Source organism: Oncorhynchus masou, chromosome 24, assembly GCF_036934945.1.
Source record: "Oncorhynchus masou masou isolate Uvic2021 chromosome 24, UVic_Omas_1.1, whole genome shotgun sequence".
NCBI lineage: Eukaryota > Metazoa > Chordata > Actinopteri > Salmoniformes > Salmonidae > Oncorhynchus > Oncorhynchus masou.
This window is the reverse complement of record NC_088235.1, coordinates 75,663,584-75,689,306: the sequence shown is the minus strand read 5'-3', so window position 1 is coordinate 75,689,306 and position 25,723 is coordinate 75,663,584. Positions and strand designations below refer to the sequence as shown.

General features: G+C 43.1%; 2 protein-coding genes across 4 annotated transcripts in view; both read right to left on the bottom strand.

Annotated features, from left to right (window-relative positions):
• The window catches only part of LOC135512654 (CREB-regulated transcription coactivator 1-like), a 34,619-nt gene extending 22,118 nt beyond the window's left edge, over positions 1-12,501 (bottom strand). For all 3 annotated transcript variants that reach the window (XM_064934896.1, XM_064934897.1, XM_064934898.1), the window contains exon 1: positions 12,357-12,501. In XM_064934896.1, the coding sequence (XP_064790968.1) occupies positions 12,357-12,482 (126 nt within the window). In that variant the 5' untranslated portion in view covers positions 12,483-12,501. The remainder of the gene's footprint in view (positions 1-12,356) is intronic.
• A 4,771-nt stretch (positions 12,502-17,272) lies between these two features.
• LOC135512653 (kelch-like protein 26) lies at positions 17,273-25,441 on the bottom strand. Its single transcript, XM_064934895.1, has 3 exons — positions 25,194-25,441; positions 22,301-22,483; positions 17,273-21,785 (listed from the first exon to the last, which is right to left on the bottom strand). Exons 1-3 carry the CDS (start codon positions 25,241-25,243, stop codon positions 20,204-20,206), a joined length of 1,815 nt encoding a protein of 604 aa, XP_064790967.1. The 5' UTR covers positions 25,244-25,441; the 3' UTR covers positions 17,273-20,203.
• Between the last annotated feature and the right edge of the window lie 282 nt (positions 25,442-25,723).

The following is a 25,723-nucleotide window of genomic DNA, read 5'->3' as shown; positions in this document are numbered from 1 at the left end:
GGCAAAGGGTGGCTACTTGGAAGAATCTCAAATATAATCCTGATTTGTTTAATCATGTTTTGGTTACTACGTGATTCCATAGTTTTGATGTCTTCACTATTATTCTACACTACAGAAAATAGTAAAAATAAAGAAAAACCCTTGAATGAGTAGGTGTGTCCAAACTTGACTGATACTGTATGCATGTATGTATGTATGTATGTATGTATGTATGTATGTAGGACCAGTCAAAAGTTCACACCTTCTCATTCAAGGGTTTTTCTTTATTATTTTCTTCATTGTTGAATAATAGGGAAGACATCAAAACTATGAAATAACACATGGAATCACGTAGTAACCAAAAAATGATTAAGTATGTCAAAATATATATAGTGGGGCAAAAAAGTATTTAGTCTGCCACCAATTGTGCAAGTGCTCCCACTTAAAAAGATGAGGCCTGTAATTTTCATCATAGGTACACTTCAACTATGACAGACAAAATTAGAAGAAAAGAAAATCCAGAAAATCACATTGTAGGATTTTTTATGAATTTATTTGCAAATTATGGTGGAAAATAAGTATTTGGTCAATAACAAAGGTTTCTCAATACTTTGTTATATATCCTTTGTTGGCAATGACAGAGGTGAAGACTTACAGAGAACGTTTGACAAGGTTTTCACACACTGTTGCTGGCATTTTGGCCCATTCCTCCATGCAGATCTCCTCTAGAGCAGTGATGTTTTGGGGCTGTTGCTGGGCAACACAGACTTTCAACTCCCTCCAAAGATTTTCAATGGGGTTGAGATCTGGAGACTGGCTAGGCCACTCCATGACCTTGAAATGCTTCTTACGAAGCCACTCCTTCATTGCCATTGTCATGCTGAAAGACCCAGCTACGTTTCATCTTCAATGCCCTTGCTGATGGAAGGAGGTTCACTCAAAATCTCACGATACATGGCCCCATTCATTCTTTCCTTTACACGGATCAGTCGTCCTGGTCCCTTTGCAGAAAAACAGCCCCGAAGCATGATGTTTCCACCCCCATGCTTCACAGTAGGTATGGTGTTCTTTGGATGCAAGTCAGCATTCTTTGTCCTCCAAACACTACGAGTTGAGTTTTTACCAAAAAGTTATATTTTGGTTTCATCTGACCATATGACATTCTCCCAATCTTCTTCTGATCATCCAAATGCTCTCTAGCAAACTTCAGACGGGCCTGGACATGTACTGGCTTAAGCAGGGGGACACATCTGGCACTGCAAGATTTGAGTCCCTGGCGGCGTAGTGTGTTCCTACTGATGGTAGGCCTTGTTACTTTGGTCCCAGAACTCTGCAGGTCATTCATTAGGTCCCCCCCGTGTGGTTCTGGGATTTTTGCTCACTGTTCTTGTGATTATTTTGACCCCACGGGGTGAGATCTTGCGTGGAGCCCCAGATCGAGGGAGATTATCAGTGGTCTTGTACGTCTTCCATTTCCTAATAATTGCTCCCACAGTTGATTTCTTCAAACCAAGTTATTGCAGATTCAGTCTTCCCAGCCTGGTGCGAGTGGAGGACAGAGGAGCCTCTTAAAGAAGAAGTTACAGGTCTGTGAGAGCCAGAAATCTTGCTTGTTTGTAGGTGACCAAATACTTATTTTCCACCATAATTTGTAAATAAATTCATTAAAAATCCTACAATGTGATTTTCTGGATTTTTTTTTCTCATTTTGTCTGTCATAGTTGAAGCGTACCTATGATAAAAATATGAGAGAGGCCTGTAATTTAAGTGGGAGAACTTGCACAATTGGTGGCTGACTAAATAATTTTTTGCCCCACTGTAATATGAGATTCTTCAAAGAAGCCACCCTTCGCCTTGACTGCTTTGCACTCTAAACCAGCTTCATGAGGTTCATTCAGCTTCATTAATTAATGAACAGGTGTGCCTTGTTAAAAATTACTGGAATTTCTGTCCTTCTTAATGTGTTTGAACCAATCAGTGGAATTTCTGTCCTTCTTAATGTGTTTGAACCAATCAGTTGTGTTGTGACAAGGGAGGGGAGGCAGGGTAGCCTAGTGGTTAGAGTGTCGGACTAGTAACTGAAAGGTTGCACGTTCAAATCCCCCAAGGTACAAATCTTACGTTCTGCCCCTGAACAGGCATTTAACCCACTGTTCCTAGGCCGTCATAGGAATTTGTTCTTTACTGACTTGCCTAGTAAAATAAATACAAATACAGAAGATAGCCCTATTTGGTAAAAGACCAAGTCCATATTATGGCAAGAACGAGAGTCCGTCATTACTTAAACATTTCAAGAACTTTGAAGGTTTCTTCAAGAGCAGTCGCAAAAACCATCAAGCGCTATGATGAAGCTGGCTCTCATGAGGATCGCCACAGTAAAGGAAGCTGCTGCAGAGGATAAGTTAATTAGAGTTACCAGCCTCAGATTACAGCCCCAAAAAATGTAACAGACATCTCAACGTCAACTATTCAGAGGAGACTGCGTGAATCAGGCCTTCATGGTCGAATTGCTGCAAAGAAACGATTACTAGTGGGACTAACAATGATCCAACACATCTCCAGGCTGTGTAAGGGATATTCGACCAAGAAGGAGAGTGCTGCATCAGATGAACTGGTCTCCACAATCACCCGACCACAACCCAATTGAGATGGTTTGGGATGAGTTGTGCCACAGAGTGAAGGAAAGGCAGCCAACAAGTGCTCAGCATATGTGGACACTCCTTCAAGATTGTTGGAAAAGCATTCCAGGTGAAGCTGGTGGAGAGAATGCCAAGAGTGGGCAAAGCTGTCATTAAGGCAAATATATTTAGATTTGTTGAACACTTCTTGGTTACGACATTTTCCCATATGTTTTATTTCATAGTTGATGTCTACACTATTATTCTACAATGTAGATAATAGTAGAAATAAAGAAAAACCCTTGAATGAGTAGGTGTCCAAACTTTTGACTGGTACTGTATATATTTATACATGAACAGTGTACAAAACATTATGAACACCTGCTTTTTTTCATGACAGCTGTGATCTGTATCTATCCCTGTTCTCTCCTCTCTGCACAGACCATACAAACGCTCCACACCGCGTGGCCGCGGCCACCCTAATCTGGTGGTCCCAGCGCGCACGACCCACGTGGAGTTCCAGGTCTCCGGTAGCCTCTGGAACTGCCGATCTGCGGCCAACAAGGCAGAGTTCATCTCAGCCTATGCCTCCCTCCAGTCCCTCGACTTCTTGGCACTGACAGAAACATGGATCACCACAGACAACACTGCTACTCCTACTGCTCTCTCTTCGTCCGCCCACGTGTTCTCGCACACCCCGAGAGCTTCTGGTCAGCGGGGTGGCGGCACCGGGATCCTCTTCTCTCCCAAGTGGTCATTCTCTCTTTCTCCCCTTACCCATCTGTCTATCGCCTCCTTTGAATTCCATGCTGTCACAGTTACCAGCCCTTTCAAGCTTAACATCCTTATCATTTATCGCCCTCCAGGTTCCCTCGGAGAGTTCATCAATGAGCTTGATGCCTTGATAAGCTCCTTTCCTGAGGACGGCTCACCTCTCACAGTCCTGGGTGACTTTAACCTCCCCACGTCTACCTTTGACTCATTCCTCTCTGCCTCCTTCTTTCCACTCCTCTCCTCTTTTGACCTCACCCTCTCACCCTCCCCCCTACTCACAAGGCAGGCAATACGCTCGACCTCATCTTTACTAGATGCTGTTCTTCCACTAACCTCATTGCAACTCCCCTCCAAGTCTCCGACCACTACCTTGTATCCTTTTCCCTCTCGCTCTCATCCAACACTTTCCACACTGCCCCTACTCGGATGGTATCGCGCCGTCCCAACCTTCGCTCTCTCTCCCCCGCTACTCTCTCCTCTTCCATCCTATCATCTCTTCCCTCTGCTCATACCTTCTCCAACCTATCTCCTGATTCTGCCTCCTCAACCCTCCTCTCTTCCCTTTCTGCATCCTTTGACTCTCTATGTCCCCTATCCTCCAGGCCGGCTCGGTCCTCCCCTCCCGCTCCGTGGCTCGACGACTCATTGCGAGCTCACAGAACAGTGCTCCGGGCAGCCGAGCGGAAATGGAGGAAAACTCGCCTCCCTGCGGACCTGGCATCCTTTCACTTCCTCCTCTCTACAATGTCCTCCTCTGTCTCTGCTGCTAAAGCCACTTTCTTCCACTCTAAATTCCAAGCATCTGCCTCTAACCCTAGGAAGCTCTTTGCCACCTTCTCCTCCCTCCTGAATCCTCCTCCTCCCCCCTCCTCCCTCTCTTCAGATGACTTCGTCAACCATTTTGAAAAGAAGGTCGACGACATCCGATCCTCGTTTGCTAAGTCAAACGACACCGCTGGTTCTGCTCACACTGCCCTACCCTGTGCTCTGACCTCTTTCTCCCCTCTCTCTCCAGATGAAATCTCGCTTCTTGTGACGGCCGGCCGCCAACAACCTGCCCGCTTGACCCTATCCCCTCCTCTCTTCTCCAGACCATTTCCGGAGACCTTCTCCCTTACCTCACCTCGCTCATCAACTCATCCCTGACCGCTGGCTACGTCCCTTCCGTCTTCAAGAGAGCGAGAGTTGCACCCCTTCTGAAAAAACCTACACTCGATCCCTCCGATGTCAACAACTACATACCAGTATCCCTTCTTTCTTTTCTCTCCAAAACCCTTGAACGTGCCGTCCTTGGCCAGCTCTCCCGCTATCTCTCTCAGAATGACCTTCTTGATCCAAATCAGTCAGGTTTCAAGACTAGTCATTCAACTGAGACTGCTCTTCTCTGTATCACGGAGGCGCTCCGCACTGCTAAAGCTAACTCTCTCTCCTCTCATCCTTCTAGACCTATCGGCTGCCTTCGACACTGTGAACCATCAGATCCTCCTCTCCACCCTCTCCGAGTTGGGCATCTCCGGTGCGGCCCACGCTTGGATTGCGTCCTACCTGACAGGTCGCTCCTACCAGGTGGCGTGGCGAGAATCTGTCTCCTCGCCACGCGCTCTCACCACTGGTGTCCCCAGGGCTCTGTTCTAGGCCCTCTCCTATTCTCGCTATACACCAAGTCACTTGGCTCGGTCATAACCTCACATGGTCTCTCCTATCATTGCTATGCAGACGACACACAATTAATCTTCTCCTTTCCCCCTTCTGATGACCAGGTGGCGAATCGCATCTCTGCATGTCTGGCAGACATATCAGTGTGGATGACGGATCACCACCTCAAGCTGAACCTCGGCAAGACGGAGCTTCTCTTCCTCCCGGGGAAGGACTGCCCGTTCCATGATCTCGCCATCACGGTTGACAACTCCATTGTTTCCTCCTCCCAGAGCGCTAAGAACCTTGGCGTGATCCTGGACAACACCCTGTCGTTCTCAACTAACATCAAGGCGGTGGCCCGTTCCTGTAGGTTCATGCTCTACAACATCCGCAGAGTACGCCCCTGCCTCACACAGGAAGCGGCGCAGGTCCTAATCCAGGCACTTGTCATCTCCCGTCTGGATTACTGCAACTCGCTGTTGGCTGGGCTCCCTGCCTGTGCCATTCAACCCCTACAACTCATCCAGAACGCCGCAGCCCGTCTGGTGTTCAACCTTCCCAAGTTCTCTCACGACACCCCGCTCCTCCGCTCTCTCCACTGGCTTCCAGTTGAAGCTCGCATCCGCTACAAGACCATGGTGCTTGCCTACGGAGCTGTGAGGGGAACGGCACCGCAGTACCTCCAGGCTCTGATCAGGCCCTACACACCCAAACAAGGGCACTGCGTTCATCCACCTCTGGCCTGCTCGCCTCCCTACCACTGAGGAAGTACAGTTCCCGCTCAGCCCAGTCAAAACTGTTCGCTGCTCTGGCCCCCCAATGGTGGAACAAACTCCCTCACGACGCCAGGACAGCGGAGTCAATCACCACCTTCCGGAGACACCTGAAACCCCACCTCTTCAAGGAATACCTAGGATAGGATAAAGCAATCCTTCTCAACCCCCCCTTAAATGATTTAGATGCACTATTGTAAAGTGGCTGTTCCACTGATGTCAGAAGGTGAATTCACCAATTTGTAAGTCGCTCTGGATAAGAGCGTCTGCTAAATGACTTAAATGTAAATCTGTTATTTATGTCACTTGTTAAATCCACTTCAATCCGTATAGAATAAGGGGAGGAGACCAGTTAAATAATGATTTTTAAGCCTTGAGTGCATGTACTGACATGAACAGTTGTGGCCAAAAGTTTTGAAAATGACACAAATATTAATTTCCAAAGTTCGCTGCTTCAGTGTCTTCAGATATTTTTGTCAGATTTTACTATTGAATACTGAAGTATAATTACAAGCATTTCATAAGTGTCAAAGGCTTTTATTGACAATTACATGAAGTTGATGCAAAGAGTCAATATTTGCAGTGTTGACCCTTCTTTTTCAAGACCTCTGCAATCCGCCCTGGCATGCTGTCAATTAACTTCTGGGCCACATCCTAAATGATGGCAGCCCATTCTTCCATAATCAATGCTTGGAGTTTGTCAGATTTTGTGGGTTTTTGTTTGTCCACCGGTCTCTTGAGGATTGACCACAAATTCTCAATGGGATTAAGGCCTGGGGAGTTTCTTGGCCATAGACCCAGAATATCGATGTTTTGTTCCCCGAGCCACTTAGTTATCCACTTTTTCCTTATGGCAAGGTGCTCCATCATGCTGGAAAAGGCATTGTTCATCACAAAACTGTTCCTGGATGGTTGGGAGAAGTTGATCTCGGAGGATGTGTTGATACCATTCTTTATTCATGGCTGTGTTCTTAGGCAAAATTGTCAGTGAGCCCACTCCCTTGGCTGAGAAGCATCCCCACACACGAATGGTCTCAGGATGCTTTACTGTTGGCATGACACAGGACTGATGGTAGCGCTCACATTGTCTTCCCCGGACAAGCAATTGGAAAGAGGATTCATCAGAGAAAATTATTTTACCCCAGTCCTCAGCAGTCCAATCCCTGTACCTTTTGCAGAATATCAGTCTGTTTTTCCTGGAGAGAAATGGCTTCTTTGCTGCCCTTCGACACCAGGCCATCCTCCAAAAGTATTTGCCTCACTGTGCGTGCAGATGCATTAACACCTGCCTGCTGCCATTCCTGAGCAAGCTCTGAACTGGTGGTGCCCTGATCCCGCAGCTGAATCAACTTTAGGAGATGGTCCTGGCGCTTGCTGGACTTTCTTGGGAGCCCTGAAGCCTTCTTCACTACAATTGAACCGCTCTCCATGAAGTTCTTGATGATCCAATAAATGGTTGATTTAGGTGAAATCTTACTGGCAGCAATATCCTTGCCTGTGAAGCCCTTTTTGTGCAAAGCAATGATGACAGCACGTGTTTTCTTGCAGATAACCATGTTTGACAGAGGAAGAACAATGATTCCAAGCACCACCCTCCTTTTGAAGCTTCCAGTCTGTTATTCGAATTCAATCAGCATGACAGAGTGATCTCCAGCCTTGTTCTCGTCAACACTCACACCTGTGTTAACGAGAGAATCACTGACATGATGTCAGCTGGTCCTTTTGTGGCAGGGCTGAAATGCAGTGGAAATGTTTTTTTGGGGATTCAGTTAATTTGCATGGCAAAGGGGGACTTTGATCAGATGAATTGCAATTAATTGCACTCTTCGAAACATTCTGGAGTATATGCAAATACTACTTGCCATCATACAAACTGAGGCAGTAGACTGTGAAAATTAATGTGTCATTCTCAAAACTTTTGGCCATGACTGTATGTGTAACTGATAAATGCACACACATGCACACTACATGTTTTTAAATGTACTGTATGTAAATTTTAAAGTCTTTTGTCAGTAATTACTTTTTGTTATATGTCGGATTCCAGTAAGACTAGCTTTCACCATTGGCGTCTGCTAATGGGAATCCTAATAAATAAAATCAAAAATGGTCCAGCTTTCGACACCTCAATATTAAGAAGGTGTTGTTACTTTTGTGTACACTCAGTCTGTGTGTGTTGTGTTGTGTAATATACATACATATATATATATATATATATATACATACACACACACACACACACACACACAGCAAAAAAAGAATCGTCCTCTCACAATCAACTGCTTTTATTTTCAGCAAACTTAACGTGTAAATATTTGTATGAACATAACAAGATGTGACTAACAGTAATGGAATAATGTGTCCCTGACAAATGGGGGGGGCTCAAAATCAAAAGTAACAGTCAGAATCTGGTCAGAATCTGGTGTGGCCACCAGCTGCATTAAGTACTGCAGTGCATCTCCTCCTAATGGTTTGCACCAGATTTGCCAGTTCTTGCTGTGAGATGTTACCCCACTCTTCCACCAAGGCACCTGCAAGTTCCCAGACATTTCTGGGGGGAATGGACCAAGCCCTCACCCTCCAATCCAACAGGTCCCTGACGTGCTCAAGGTGATTGAGATCCGGGCTCTTCGCTGACCATGGCAGAACACTGACATTCCTGTCTTGCAGGAAATCACACACAGAATGAGCAGTATGGCTGGTGGCATTGTCATGCTGGAGGGTCATGTCAGGATGAGTCTCCCCTGTAACGCCCAGCGTTGAGATTGCCTGCAATGACAACAAGCTCAGTCCGATGAAGCTGTGGCACACCGCCCCAGACCATGACGGACAGTCCACCTCCAAATCCATCCCGCTCCGGGGTACAGGCCTCAGTGTAACGCTCATTCCTTTGATGATAAGCGCAAATCCGACCATCACCCCTGGTGAGACAAAACCGCGACTCGTCAGTGAAGAGCACTTTTTGCCAGTCCTGTCTAGTCCAGCGATTGTGGGTTTGTGCCCATAGGCGACATTTTTGCCAGTGATGACTGGTGAGGACCTGCATTACTCCAGGACTACAAGCCCTCAGTCCAGCCTCTAAGTCTATTGCGGACAGTCTGAGCACTAATGGAGGCATTATGCGTTCCTGATGTAACTCGAGCAGTTGTTGTTGCCATCCTGTACCTGTCCCGCAGGTGTGATGTTCGGCTGTACCGATCCTGTGCAGGTGTTGTTACACGTGGTCTAACACCGTGAGGACGATCAGTTGTCCGTTCTGTCGGCGTCTCACAGTACAGACATTGCAATTTATTGCCCTGGCCACATCTGCAGTCCTCATGCCTCCCCCTTGCAGCATGCCTAAGGCACGTTTACACAGATGAGCAGGGACCCTGGGCATCTTTCTTTTGGTGTTTTTCAGAGTCAGTAGAAAGGCCTCTTTACTGTCCTAAGTTTTCATCATTGTAACCTTAATTGCTTACCTCTGTAAGCTGTTAGTGTCGTAATGACTGTTCCAAAGGTGCATGTTTATTAATCGTTTATGGTTCATTGAACAAGCATGGAAAACAGTGTTAAAACCCTTTACAATGAAGATCTGTGAAGTTATTTGGACTGTTACGAATTATCTTTGAAAGACAGTGTCCTGGAAAAAAGGACGTTCGTTTTTTGCTGAGTTTATATCTCACGCATACTGAACAAAAATCTTAAACTTAGTATGCAACAATTTCAAAGATTTTACTGAGTTACAATTCATAAGGAAATTGGTCAATTGAAATTAATTAAACCCTATCTATGGATTTCACATGACTGGGAATACAGAATCTGTTGGTCACATATCACATACCTTTATAAAAAGATATGGGTGTATATCAGAAAACCGGTCAGTATCTGGTGTGATCACCATTTGCCTCAAGCAGTACAACACATCTCCTTCACATAGAGTTGATCAGGCTGTTGATTGTGGCCTGTGGAATGTTGTCCCACTCCTCTTCAATGGCTGTGCTAAATTTCTAGATACTGACGGGAACTGGAACACCCTCTCGTACACGTCGATCCACAGCATCCCAAACATGCTCAATGTTTCAACCTTTATATAACTAGGCAATACGGTTAAGAACAAATTCTTACTCACAATGATGGCCTACTTGTAAAGCCCGCCCGACCAAACCCTCCCCTAACCGGGCGACACTGGGCCAATTGTGCGCCGCCCTATGGGACTCCTGATCACAGTTGGTTGTGATACAGCCTGGGATTGAACCCGGGTCTGTAGTCTGTAGACTTCTGCGCCACTCGGGAGGCCACATGTCTGGTGAGTTTGCTGGCCATGGAAGGACTAGGACATTCTCAGCTTCCAGGAATTGTGTACAGATCATGGGGCCGTGCCTTATCCTGCTGAAACAGGAGGTGATGGCACGACAATGGGCCTCAGGATCTCATCCCGGTCTCTCTGTGCATTCAAATTGCCATCGTTAAAATGCATGTTTGTTCATTGTCCGTAGCTTATGCCTGCCCAAACCATAACCCAACTGCCACCATGGGGCACTCTGTTCACAACATTGACATTAGCAAACTGCTTGCCCACACAACGCCATACACGCTGTCTGCCATCTACCCGGTATAGTTCAAACCATGATGAGCCCTCTTCTCCAGTGTGCCAGTGGCCATCCAATTAGAACATTTGCCCACTGAAGTTGGGTTCGACGCCGAACTGCAATCAGGTCAAGACCCTGGTGAGGACGACGAGCACACAGATGAGCTTTCCTGAGACTGTTTGACAGTTTGTGTAGAAATTCACGGGACCAACACTTTACAGGTTGCATCCAACCGGCATCACAACCGCAGACAATGTGTTACCACACCAGCCCAGGACCTGCACATCTGGCTTCTTCACCAGCGGGATCATCAGACCAGCCACCCGGACAGCTGATGAAACTTTGGGTTTGCACAACCTGTCAAAAACCGTCTCAGGGAAGCTGAACATGTGCCCCACAGTATGGGCAGACATAAGCTACGGACAATGAACATAATTACATTTTATCGATGGCAATTCGAATGCACACAGAGCCCGTGACGAAATCCTGAGGCACATTGTTGAGGCGATTGCACTTTTCAGCATGATAATACATGGCCCCATGTCACCAGAATCTGTACACAGTTCCTGGAAGCTGAAAAAGTCCCAGTTCTTCCATGGCCTGCATAGTCACCAGACATGTCACCCATTGAGAATGTCTGGGATGGTCTGGATCAACGTGTACGACAGAGTGTTCCAGTTCCCGCCAATATCCAGCAACTTGAAGAGTGGGACAACATTCTACAATTAACAGCCTGATCAACTCTATGCAAAGGAGATGTGTCATGCTGCATGAGGCAAATGGTGGTCACACCAGATACTGACTGGTTTTGTTTTTTAAGATATGCATCTGTAGGTCACAGACATCTGTATTCCCAGTCATGCAAAATCCATAGATTAGTGCCTAATGAATTTATTTCAATTGACCAATTTCCTCATATGTTCTGTAACTCAGTAAAATCTTTTAAAATTGTTGTTTGTTGCATTTATATTTTTTGTTTAGTGTATTATAAAGATCAGTACTTTCAGCAACCCAGATAATTTATGTATAAATACCATCATTGGATGGTTTGGCAGTAGGGTTTAAGCCATAGGCCAGCATATTGAAAATATAGAAAAAAATATTTCCCTGTTAATGTGTATATGTCTTAGCATTTTCTAAATTCAAACGAACCCCCTGCAACGAGACATGGAAGTTTAGAAGACACGTCTTCCAAGTCGGGAATTGAGGTAGTATCCCAGTTAACGGTTGGTAGAAAATTATCTGTGCTACACTTAACATTCCCTACCTACAATAACGCCTACCAGCCAGCTGGAACAGTAATAATGGTCCGACTAGGCGATATTTTTTTTATAGCTACTGTCAAAGCAGAGTTGGTACTTTGCAAACATGCAAACCCATTGCCTGACAAGCATGGGGAAACAATTGACTGGGGAATTAAGTCAAAATGGCTTGTGGTGATCTAGCTATGGTGGATGTAACTCCATTGCGTTGTCAACATTAGAGTTAGCGAGATGTATCCTCCTAGCTACTGCGGTGTTCTGTCAGTGTCAAATACACACCAGTTTGACTGAGTCAGTCGAACTGTGCTAGCTAAGCATGTTCAGTATTCATTGCAAATTGTAGATGGTAACGAGCTAGCTAGCTAGATAGTATCGATATCTAGCTTGATACTCTGAACCTTTTGATGTTTATGATGCATGGCAATTTGACTATGTATGAGCAGGTGCTTGCTAACTATAGAGCATAGTTAGCTAGCCTACCTGGCTGCTCACCATACCTAGCAAACGTCAACAAAGACAGTTCACTACACTAGCTGGCTAGCTAGGTTAAAACGTTTGCAAAATAACGCCCCAATATATAATGGTTATCAGAATACAGCTATTTAACTGCGAATGCAGTCAATCGGCTACTTTTGCTAGCCACTGCCAGCTGGCTAAAAACAACTTGTCATAAAAACGTGCTAACGTTACTGGCTAACTAGCCAAGCTGCATACAGTAATTAATCAACAAAACAAGGCACTTACCCGTGCAGCTCTAGTGATGTTTAGGTCTTTCATCACTTCTTCGAAAGCCGCAGTCTCCTCCGCTTGTTTCTGATTATGTAAAGCGATTTTCTCGCTAAATTTACGTGGATTGTTTGAGCTCGCCATCTTTTGCTGTTCTTCTCAATGGGACATTACGCACAACGCTTGGATACGATGGTTTGTCGTCATTACGCGCGTACTGTAAATGATGCTATGAAATTAAAAATACAAATGTAAATGTCTAGCTAGCTACATAACATATCGCATACTACATGCCACTTTCTATTTTCTGGAAATCTAATGATGAGTATTATCACATCATTAAATCAGGACTTACCGTGTGTATTTGATTTGTATGTTGGGCTATGTGGGCTTTCACAGCAAATTAGTTTGGAGCGGTTCGGTTCGTTTTGACTGGTGTGAACACTATCCGCACTCGAGCGTACCGTGGTTGGTCTCAGTCAGATTCCGTTCGTACCTTGGTGCGGTTCACTGCAGATGAGAACGCAGTCCGGACCAAATACCAGAAAATAACCAGAGGCGTGCAGTATTTATTGTTTGACAAGCATTTGATGACATGCAAACAGTACCATAACTTGATATCTGTTGAACATTATGTGGGTAGCAGCGCATTTATGGGTGTAAATTGTGGGGAGACAAGGCTATACCAGGATAGGTAATGTGAAACTACCTGGACCAAATTAAGAATATACAATTGAACAAATAATCGAACTCTGATTCGAACTATAGCTCAGAACTACGCGTGGGAACGCACTAAAATATGTCAAAGGACAATTATGTTTAAAGGGATAGTTCACTTAAAACTATATTTGAGTATATTGTTCATTAGTACAATCCAAAAAAACAAAACATGTCATGTCAGCAGTCAAATTTTCAAGAAGATAGAGCACTTTCAGTAGGCAAAAACTGTGACGACGATGATGATGATGCTTTGCATCATATGACGATTTATAGGAATGGTTAGGTTGACAACATTTTAAAAAACTGGAAAACAATCTATTTCTTGAAGTTTTATTAAAAGCCACTCAATATCCAAACTACAAAATGAACTGAGTGAACAAGGTATCACCAGAGGGGGACCCCACACATGTTCTGTCAAAACCATGGATGGCAAATTCACAGACACACAATAAGATTACAAATTTGCCACAGTATCCTTTGAAGTAGATTACAGAAAGTATGAAGGACACATGGCAGATATGTGCATGCTACTTTTTCAAATATTTACTAATCATACATTTTTTGGGGTACAAATAAAGATATTGCTCTACCAAAGTTGAAATACCAGTAGTGGATCAATCAAATCCTTGGAATTGTATCAGGGTCATGATGAACAGAGATAAACTGAAATGCCCTATACCAAATTGATTAGTTGTCCAGATACAGCAGGCCTATAATTGACTGACAGGAAATATTGGGATTCATGTCTTTGTGACATTTACAGTGATGTTGGAGTTTAAAAGCACAGTATTTAGCTAAATACAGGGTATGGTCAAGTATAGAAAGGCAAAAATAGCACCTCATATAAACCATACATTAATTATGAATAATCTCATAAGTGCATGTTGTCCTCTGACACACATTTAAAGCATGAATCTCTGGAGCAAGGGCATCAACATCTTATTCAATAGAATTTTCTGTAAAAAACACACAAATGACAAAAGGATTAGTATGCTGATTACACAAAACAAATGTGTACAATCTACATATCACATCTGTATTACAGTACTGTATAAGAAAGAGGAAGAGCTCATAAGATTAAACACATTCTGGTACGGTCTTGTATTTCACAGTTTCACTGACGGGTCAAGTAGAATTTTCTACGATTGGGAATAAGGTTTCACTTGTCTTCAATTTACATTAAACTGCCATCCCACAAAGATTTTTGTTGTTCTTTGAAAAATGATACATTCATTTACAACACCTGAATGCTGTTTTCAGTTCATGTAACACCTTTAATTAAAGCTGGAATCCATAGCGGTGAAATTGAACACATCTGTTTGCGATATTACAACAGACATTACTTCAAACAACAGACACGGATTCCCCCCCGTTGGACATCATTGATTTTTATTGCTGAACGCTCATTTCCTCAAAAACAATAACAAATGCATCTAGGGGCCGGCTGCTTCGCCTATCGCGGATCTCAGCTTTAAGGATATGCAGGGTTGTTTTTAAAAAGGGGCTTAGGTGGTGTAGAGGCATTTTTAAACCAATTTCTCCACAGTTAAATGTATCTCTGCGATTCTACATATTCTGCCAAGGAGGGAGTGACAATTTAGCAGTTTTAATGCAAATTTCCTGCAATTCTATGCATTTTGCCATGGATAATGCTGTGTTCTTTTGCACAAACATATTAACAAAATCAATACGGATAGATTACATGTTTTTAGAATTTCCAATTATCCCTGACTGTCTAGGTTTTATTTTGGTGTTTGTTAGTTTTCAAATATGATATTATTGAAAAATATATAGGTCCATTATCTTTCTACATAACTTATCTGGTTTTAATCGTTTGAGTTTAGACTGAAAGCTTTTTTCCATTCTGAAAATAAATGTTTAAAAAAATAGATAAAATGCTTTTTTTACCCCGTTTTTTTTTATAATTATTTTTTTACTTAGGAGTCCCGGAAAAAACACGTAGGTGGCCCACCCAAGGATTTTAATGGCAGAAGAAGTCTACATTCGCCTTTGATAACAGTGGACTCCACTTATAAAGCACTTAAAAGCTAACTATGTGCTTTTGAGTTGGACATACAAAACATCAGAACAGGTGAGGCAAACAGGTGACATTTTCAAAACCAAAACATATTTCAACGAGGGCCACGTTGTGCTTCCAAATAAAATGTTGCATTATAAGCTTGTCTCACCACTGTCAACATAGTCTACAAGGAGTAAAATACATTAACAATCAGTTGTGCATACAATACTGAAAGTCTCACAAATAGGCTACTCCACATTAAACTAACGTTTTACCATATGCACTATACTAAAGGGAGAAATACACAGGACAATAATCACATATCCTCACTGCTTGTGTGCTGTGCTTGTTCTTTCCATCAGGAGGTCCCCCTTACATGAATTTCAGCCCCTTGCCTTTAGCTCTTTGGGCTTCACAGTTCTGGCAGGAAGATAAGTGAAGGCATCACCCTATTTCTCACACCATATGAGTCCTTTTGTGTAGGAGCTAGGAGAAGTGGGTGACACCAATGTAACTTGGCCTTCGAATCTGGCCACTTGACCAGAACCCTCCCACCCCCACTTGTTCATCACAACCAAACACTGCAAGAGTTGGACAAGACAAAATCACTTCATTCTGATCTACAGTATTAATTATACACAGTATAACATTTTCGAGAAAATGCAAGAAGCCTACAGAATTCCTACATAAGGAGCACTAACCACGGATGTTCTCATGCACTCACACAGGACTTCAAAAACGAATGAGCTGCCATAAGATAGAGTTTGGAATACGTGTTTCATAAGATAGCTTGGACTATATCCACACCTGCTCCATTGACTCCAGCCATTGTCAGTGGTATAGGCTGATTGGTGGTGGTGCTCGTGCTTCCTCATGCCTCGATCACACCGACAGTGTCATTGCATTTTGGTACACAAGAAGTACAGTACCAGTCAAAAGTTTGGAGACACCTACTCATTCCAGTTATTTTTTTATTATATATTTTTTTTTACTATTTTCTACATTGTAGAATAACAGTGAAGACATACAAACTATGAAATAACACATATGGAATCATGTAGTTACCAAATAAGTGTTCAACAAATCAAAATATGTGTGATTTTTCAAAGTAGCCACCCTTTGCCTTGATGACAACTTTGCACAATCTTGACATTCTCTCAACCAGCTTCATGAGGTAGTCACCTGGAATGAATTTCAATTAACAAGTGTGCCTTATTAAAAGTTAATTTGTGGATTTTCTTTCCTTTTTAATGTGTTTGAGCCAATCAGTTGTGTTGTGACAAGGTAGGAGTGATATATAGAAGATAGCCGTATTTGGTAAAAGACCAAGTCCATATTATGGCAAGAACAGCTCAAATAAGCAAAGAGAAATGACAGTCCATCGTTACTTTAAGACATGAAGGTGAGTCAATACGGAACATTTCAAGAACTTTTCAAGTTTATTCAAGTGCAGTTGCAAAAACCATCAAGCGCTATGATGAAACTGGCACTCATGAGGATCGCCACAGAAAAGGAAGACCCAGAGTTACCTCGGCTGCAGAGGATACGTTCATTACAGTTACCAGCCTCAGAAATTGTAGCCCAAATAAATATTCCCCGAAGTTTAAGTAACAGACACATCTCAACATCAACTGTTTGGAGGAGACTGCGTGAATCAGGCCTTCATGCTTGAATTGCTGCAAAGAAACCAGTGCTAAAGGACACCAATAACAAGAAGAGACTTGCTTGGGCCAAGAAACACAAGCAATGGACATTAGACCAGTGGAAATCTGTCCTTTGGTCTGATGGTTCCAACCACTGTGTCTTTGTGAGACATGGAGGAGCTTTGCTAGTGACACTCTCGGTGACTTATTTAGAATTCAAGGAACACAATTCAAGGAACACTTAAGTAGCATGGCTACCACAGCATTCTGCAGCGATACACCATCCCATCTGGTTTACGCTTAGTCTGACTATCATTTGTTTTTCAACAGGACATTGACCCAACACACCTCCAGGCTGTGTAAGGGCTATTTGACCAAGAAGGAGAGTGAATGAGTGCTGCATTAGATGACCTGGCCTCCCCAATCACCCGACCTCAACCCAATTGAGATGGTTTGGGATGAGTTGGACCGCAGAGTGAAGCAAAAGCAGCCAACAAGTGTTCAGCATATGTAGGAACTCCTTAAAGACAGTTGGCTTTCCATGTAAAGCTTTCCATGTAAAGCTGGTTGAGGGAGTACCAAGAGTGTGCAAAGCTGTCAAGGTAAAGGGTGGCTACTTTGTAGAATCTAAAATCTAAAATATATTTTGATTTGTTTAACACTTTTTTGGTTACTACACGATTCCATATGTGTTTTTTCCTAGTTTTGATGTCTTCACTATTATTCCACAATGTAGAAAATAGTAAAAATAAAGAAAAACCCTTGAATGAGTAGGTGTGTCCAAACATTTGATCAGTACTGTACATTCCTTTCCAATGGAACGCTGCGTTTGCCTTGCAGCATTGCGTTGCAGAAGCAGTTGCAGTGCATTCTATGTGGTGGACACTTTGGATTTATCAAACGTATGCATCAAATTGTATGCATAGACGGCTAGACAGAAATGGTATCAGATCAAAGCATCAGAAGTTATGTAGCAAGCTAAGGTGACAACAATGCCTCCCATGGACGTTTCCCAGTTGATTTGAATGTTCAACATCATAGTGTAAGAACACTTTTTAAGCCTCAAAGGTTAAGACAAGTAGTTTCAAAACAAGTCCTTTTTGGCTAGCCACAGCAGTCAACTAGCTAGCTAGGTATCTGTTTAGATTTCTAGCACATTCACTAATTTGTTTGTAAACAATTAACAAGCTAGTTAGATACCACATGTTATTGTTAAACTGTCAACAGAGTAGCTAGCAAGCAACAATATATGCCAAATAACTGTCTAAAAACCACACGAGGGCAAATCAGATTTGACGGTTCAGACAAGACGCATGGCCAGGAATAAGATTTGTATCTGACTTCAAAGGAACTACAAAGGTGGTTTGAAATGTGTCTTGAAATATCAAATTCCATGTGCTTTTTGGCTGTTCAGACTGCAGGAAAAAGAACAGATTCTAATCCGCTATATGCAATAAAATTGAATTTGAGTAACTTCAATGTGAACAATGCTTACGGTTCCCATGCAGTCTAATCAATCATCAAATCTGTTGTAATTTTCGTTTTGTTTTAAGTTAAACCCTGCAAATTGACTATTTCAATGTATTTACCCAACCAATTAATAGAAACATGCTTCCTTGATGCAGGGCACAAATGTAGAAATGTTATCCTGCAAATCTGTTAATAGGTTTTTGATTGTGGGTATTGCTTTAAGTATTTTTTTAAACACCCCAAACTACATTGAAATGTCAATAATGATCTATTTAAAAGCAAGTCTGTCCTTAGAGCTATCACTTATTTTCCATTAAAAGGCCACTAATACATTTACACTGGCTCTGGCCTTCACATAATTTCAAACACAGTTCATTATAATGCCGCACATGGACCTCAACCATAGGATGGAAGCTGTAGTAATACACTTTAGCCTATATTATAGCAACATCTTAACAGATCTTAACAGATTAAACATTATGGAGTCTTAAAGGAGGCATAGTCAAGGCGAAAATGTCACAAATACTCCAACTTCAATTCATTATTTCTCAATTGTGCGTTAAGATACAAATGTCAAATACAGTACCTTCAGAAACTATTCATACCCCTTGACTTATTCCACATTTTGTTGTGTTACTGCCTGAATTTAAAAATTTATGAAATAAAAAAAACTCACCCATCTACACACAATAACCCATAATGACAAATTGAAAACATATTTTGGGATTTTTTATGCACATTTATTGAAAATGAAATATCAAATATACTTAAGTATTCACATCCCTGAGTCAATACATGTTAGAATCACCTTTGGTAGTGATTACAGCTGTGAGTCTTTCTGGGTAAGTCTCTAAGAGCTTTGCACACCTGGATTGTAAAACATTTGAACATGATTATTTTTCTTCTTCTAGCTGTCAAGTTGTTTGTTGACCATTGTTAGACAGCTATTTTCAAGTCTTGCCATATATTTTCAAGTCAATTTAAGTCAAAACTGTAACTAGCCCACTCAGGAACATTCAATATTGTCTTGTATTCAAGACATAAAGTTAATTTATTTGCCAATTGTTTAGGGCAGTTTTACTTTAGTGCATTATTGCAAACAGGATCTATGTTTTGGAATATTTTTAATCTGTGCAGACTTCCTTCTTCTCACTCTGTCATTTAGGTTAGTTTTATGGAGTAACTACAATGTTGTTGATCCATCCTCAGTTTTCTCCATTACACTCTGTAACTGTTTTAAGGTCACCATTGGCCTCATGGTGAAACCCCTGAGTGGTTTCCTTCCTCTCCAGCAACTGAGTTACGAAGGACCCCTGTATCTTTGTAGTGACTGGGTGTATTAATACACCATCCAAAATGTAATTAATAACTTGACCATGCTCAAAGGGATATTCAATGTCTGCTTTTTTTTATCCATCTACCAATAGGTGCCCTTCTTTGCAAGGCATTGGAAAACCTCCCTGGTATATGTGGTTGAATCTCTGTTTGAAATCCACTGCTCGACTGAAGAACCTTATGGATAATTGTATGTGTGGGGTACAGAGATGAAGTAGTCATTTCGAAAATCATGATAAACACTGTTATCGCACACATAAGTACATGCAACTTATGTGACTTGTTAAGCAAATTTACTCCTGAAATTATTTAAGCTTGTCATAGCAAAGGGGTTGAATACTTATTGACTCAAGACATTTCAGGTTTTTGTTCATTTGTAAAAATTTCAAAAAACATAATTCCACTTTAACATTATAGGGTATTGTGTGTAGGCCAGTGACACAAAATCCAAATGTAATCAATTTTAAATTCAGGCTGTAACACAACAAGTTGTGGAAAAAGTCAAGGGGTGTGAATACTTTCTGAAGGCACTGTATGTCATCTATCCTTCTTCCAAAGGACCCTTCTGTGGATTAAATTGACTGAAAATCCCCCAAATCATGGTATTTTTTTTGTTTTCAGTTTTGTGAGGAATCGTCCATGGAATCAAATTGTCACAGACACTTTGGGCGGAGGGATTACCGTTGCGTGGTGGTTTGTGGAAGTATGATCGGCGTACACGCAATTCCTGCAAAAGACTCAGGGAAGTGCAAGTCCCTCTCCCACTCATCAGCCTCTGTGTTGTACACTTGCACGATGCTTGTGACATTGTTTAGATGCCAATTGTACCCTCCAACAATATAGATCTTTTTGTCCAACAAGCAGCAGCCTGCCTCAGATTGCCCTGCTCGCATGGGGCTAACAGTGGTCCACTGGTCATTCTCTGGAATATAATACTCAACCACCAGGACGTCAAAGCAGCGGTCCACGTGGTCCATGCGACCGCCCAGGCAGTAAACACGGTCTTTGGCGCTGATCATAGCATGAAGCACTCTGGGCTCGTTCATGGGCGATTTGAAGTCCCATTGGTCAGATGTGGGATCATAACAGTGCAGGGCTTTCTTATCGTCCACCGAGACACCGTAACCCCCTGAGATGTAGAGCTTGTCACCACAGGGAGTTCCTGCATGGCCCCAGATTCTGCGTTTCAGTGGTTCCACGTAGGTCCACTCATTTTTCTTGGGACAGTAGCACTCTACGGACGACAGACTTCCAGATCGGTTGCGCCCCCCAGTGGCGTAGAGTTGTCCTTGAAGAACGTTGAGCTGGAACTGAATGCGCACCTCCTGCATCGGCTGGATGCGCAGCCATTGGCTCAGGTGCGGGTCATAGCGGAAGCAGACGTTTACCGCCCCTTCGCCGCTGCGGTACTGCAGGTGCTGCCCGCCTACTACGTAAACAAAGTTGTCCAGCACCGATACACAGGCGTGGCTGGAACCTGTCTCCGCCTCCGTTAGTTCCTTGAACTGACGCGCGGCAATGTCTGGAAGATAGAACACCTTACTGCTCACAGTGCGATCATTGTCAGTGTAGGGTGTCCCACCAAAGGTAATGAGTGAAACTACTTCGGAGCGGATCACGGTCCGAGGGGACTGCATCTCGTGCTGACGAAAGGGGAGGATCTGGAAGTTGAATGCCTCCAGGAGGTACTGCCTGCACAGCACGTCCTCTACCATGATGTCCACCGTCTGCACACTGTCCACCAGCTCCGAGGAGCGCATGAGGGGGAATCGTACGTGGCAGAGCACTTTGTCGGCTCCGGCCCGGCGGGCCTCGTCGTGCTGCAGCCAGCGGATGGCAGCATGGAACAGGTCGATCTCGCTGCAGTTCTTCAGCTTGTTGCTCTGCAGGAAGAAGACCAGGCGCTCCATGGGAATGTGTAGGAAGTCCTCCTCCTCAGCGATCTGCAGGAAGTGGCGGAAGGTAAAGGTGTCCACATACTCCTTGAGGGAGGACAGGTTGAAGGTGGTGGCCATCTGGCCAATGTTCAGGCAGGTCTCTACGCTCATGGCTGACTTGAGGAACTCCTCGCAGAGCTCCACGACTGGGACCATCTGGAGAAAGACAGCTGCTCCCAGTACGTCCTGAATGCAGTCCAGGTCAAGTGTGACGTCTGCGCTGTAAGCAAAGTCAATTATATGTTTCAGGCCGCGGGCGGACAAGCCTTTCAGCTCAATGGTATCCTTGTTTGACTCCCTCATGCCTCCGGTGAACATGGCTCTGCAAGGTAAGTGAGAAAGCCATTTAAATAACTGTCTTTATGTTAAACTTGTTTTATTGATTTCCCCCAATTCTAAACAACATATTAATCTGAGGTAAATTAGACCCGGAACCACTCCCCTACTTGCCATGCAACATCAGATTATTCATTTAAATATATTCACATTGCACATTGTACACCTGTAATGTTATTATATCACTCCCTATCAGTCCCACATATTGTACCAATTCCTCTTCCTTTCTCTCCACTACGCCTCTCATCTGACTCAGCTCTTGATGTATCATCATTTCACACCAAAGCCAAATTCACCAACACAATCACACTCTTCCCCTCACCTCTACATCTGTATCATGATTTGATTTGTACGTCTCTTTACCTGGGTCTCTCTTTTACCAGTCAGTGTATCACTATAGTCAGAGAATACATCCAGTGTCCAGTTTTCTCAAATCAGTGCAGATGAAAGGAAAGGCGACGAGTAGCAGAAGCCATTTTGGAGACACAGCGTCAGTCTCACCTGAAGTAGTCACTGCAGGAGGCCAGCACTGCCTTGTGAACCTGGAAGCGCTCCTCATTGATGGCCAGCACCACATCCAGGAGCTGCCCCTGGACTCGCAGGACCGACAAGCCCTGCAGGAGAGTGGCGCTATGGCTTGGGGCTGAGAACGTGCAACGCAGGGTGCTATTCTGGTTAGCCATACTGGAAGAGAAAAGGCCTATCACTATCAGTTTATCAGAATAGGGTATTTTAAAAAGTATTTCCACGTATCTTCTGCCAATTAAGCTTCTAGGATACTTGTCAGAGTTGACTGATCCTGTTGTAACATCAGTGACAGTGCTGAGCTCTTGCTCTCCTGCACTTTGTCCATCCGTTTTCCCAGCAGCTGCATCATCACCCTCATCTCAACTCCCTTTTCTTTTTAATTATTCAGCTGCTTCCTTTGAAGAAATGCCTTCTTTTGTATTCAGAGAACAAAGCCTGTGTTAATGGGTGATATATATATATATCCCTTAAACACTAGAGAATATCTTGAATTGTTCACCACTTTCAGGACAATTTAATCTCACTAGATATTGAGTGAGGATATGACCGTCTCAATGGATAATAGTACTATAGGCTGCCTATCTATGATACCTGGGGGGAAATTATAACTGTCAATTATTGTGGTGACTTACAGTATGACTGACTGTGCCTCTGGTAACTGGCAGAAGGCTAGTCAGTTTCATGTTTCAAGCTTATCAATTAAAACTAATGAAATCAAATAATTATGACTGCTTGGCTGTTTTGAGACAAATTCTTGATTGGGTTTGGTTGACAAAACACAACTGAAAAGTTATATATTTCTACTTTAATTTTGTTTTGTTTTTAAAGTCAAACTAAAAACTAGCTATAGGCTACATTATCATCAATAAGTGACGGATTCAATTCAGTAGGCCATAACATTTTTCATTTCATGCTGAAGAAATAGGGATTTTGCAATGTGTTGCGGTGCTGCACCTGCTAGAGGAAATTTGCTTATCCAGATGCATGAGGGGGCTAAAGAGGGGGCTAAAGTTTTAGTTGTATGTCCCTATATAAAAATAGCTAAAACGTTCAGATGATTGAGTGACAGGTTGGTGCATAAAAAAATTGGTATCTCCGCTGCGTCAGCACAATGGGCAGAGTACACCGCGGAGTGTGTAGGGGGTCTATGGAAAGCCACGGGGGCAGTTAGGTGTGAATCCTTTGGGTTTTTATAGAAAGTGGGAAAACACTTCTCATCTTTGTGAAACGCTAAGTGAATAACGTAATAACTGTAATATTTGATTTACAAGGGCGGGGTCAAGGTTACCAGTCAGGCCCTGTTGATGATGCAGTGTTGGAGGCCTGTCTGTCTCCCTCCTGCTCCTCTGCTGTTCCTATGGGGGGGGCGCTCTGCAGGAGTGTGTGCCCTGTGATGGGGTGTATGAGGTTTTCATCCGGACATTGACTGACACTGATTATGACCGAGCTCTCTCCACAACCTGGAGAGGAGAGGGTGTGCTCTGACCCTTTCCCCGGGCTTGGAGAGAAAGTGACCACACCGCAAAATGTTCCTGGGTGTGACATGGAAGTCTGGAGACAACCCCAGTTCTGGTGTATCGTTCTGGAGAGAATTCTCCCTTACCTGCATAAAAAAAAGTCAATGCGGAGAAGTTTGTGCCCCCACATCGCCAAAAGGTTTGTGGACAGCTGAACGTTTGATTTCATTGTTTGTCAATGTTTATCAATGCCCCATTAAATATATATTCATCAGTGAAGTTACTGTTAATCACAACATAGTCCCCCATTAATTTAGAATGTGTGGTTACAGAAATGTGTGTAATTCATTAAATATAGCCTAATACCATTCTCCAAGTGGAAAAGTTGTTTGGAGAGCACACAAATTGCGCAACACTTGTGATTTATGTAATTGCTTGTACCAGTTAACTGTCAATTTCTTAATTGTCTTTGTTTGGGGAGCATGTGTCCGTTTTATCCGTCATGTTTAATGGTGTGAGTGCGCGCACTTTAGCGTGCATAGATATACCTGGCCTGCGCGCCAAGAATAGTTCACTTTTGGGTACCTCAAGCGTAGGCTGTATCCAAACCGGTGCTTTACTGGTTAAGGCAAGTTTTGCCTGATGAGAGGCTTTTTATTTTGCATGCTGACATTTTTATATATTTGTAAATATCACCGTCACCTTTGAAACACCAGCGCTGTGTCAATAAACCCAACACGAATTTGCACCTCTACCTGCCTCCTGCTGAATATTCGTCTTTACGACTGCTAGAAGGCCAATATTTTATGCTGATACGCGGAGTGGATATAAGGTTACAGGTTTTGCGCCAACCTGTCACTTTAAAATCACTCAATGATCTCGGAGTCTCTGCATTTGAACTTTGTTTATTGTGGTGTAACGTATTGTAAGCAGAATTCAATATAATTCCAATACAAGAACCCCCCCCAAAAAATAGCCCTTCGCCGATTTCAACTGCCCCCTTTAAATCCCTTTATCCTGGAGCGGTGTCTGTAACTATGAACGTAACAATGTTACGACAGAATTCCAAACAGGTAGCCTAACATTCTTTCTTACTCATACCTTATCACCGGCAATATTTAGCCTAGGATGTAGCCTACCATGGATACAATGTACAATAAATGAATCAATCTGCAAAGATATGACAATTCATGCAAAAACAAAAAAGGCCAGTATCCTCGGGAATTTCTTGAAAATCCACCCGAATGTCCTCTCGCCCAATGTTTCACATTTATAAATTTTTTAATTCCTTACCCGGTATGTTCCCCTGGGTGTCATGTAGGCCTATCACATGCCCATTTATCTCTGGCTGCCTTTTGGTCTACATACAGTTTTTCCCATATTGATTTCACCACGAGTGTCATCCTCACCTGTTCTGCGGACGATTCGAGGCGAAATCCCCACCATCCGACTCCGCCATTTTCTAATGTAGCAGTAGGTCAAAGGCATAACAAAATAAACGCATCAAACCTATCGATAAGCTAATTATGTTACTTTCCCCCGTGCTAAAATATGGTGATCTCTGCACCAGATGTAAATGTTCTGTTGTGCTGGGACTTTTTTCGGGTTTGCAAAGAGCGCGCGCGCAACTGTACTTTTGTGAATGCAAGGACGTCTTGGTCTGGGAAAACCACTGCACAGACATAACAAGGAACATAAGTGTAATCAGCTAGCTAGACGGATTCCACAGCGATTTGCATTTGCCTGTGCATTTCATAATATATATATATATATTTAAACAGGCGTATATGTAGTTTTGGACTTCTGTTTAAGGCATTTGTTAAGATTTACACTCGGCTGTTATTGCTGATGTAGTAGTCGGGCTAGCTAGTATGCTAGATAACCATCATAATGGTTTGGTTAGCTAGCCAATTTAGCTAGCTAGTGTCGTCAACCAGAT

Bases quoted from the DNA above. Each gene is read 5' to 3' on its own strand.
- LOC135512653 (XM_064934895.1), bottom strand. From the start codon at position 25,243: ATGGCGGAGTCGGATGGTGGGGATTTCGCCTCGAATCGTCCGCAGAAC. The intron at 22,484-25,193 runs GTGAGGATGACA...TTTCTCTTCCAG, and splicing joins TCGAATCGTCCGCAGAACAG to TATGGCTAACCAGAATAGCA. The intron at 21,786-22,300 runs GTGAGACTGACG...CTTACCTTGCAG, and splicing joins TCCTGCAGTGACTACTTCAG to AGCCATGTTCACCGGAGGCA.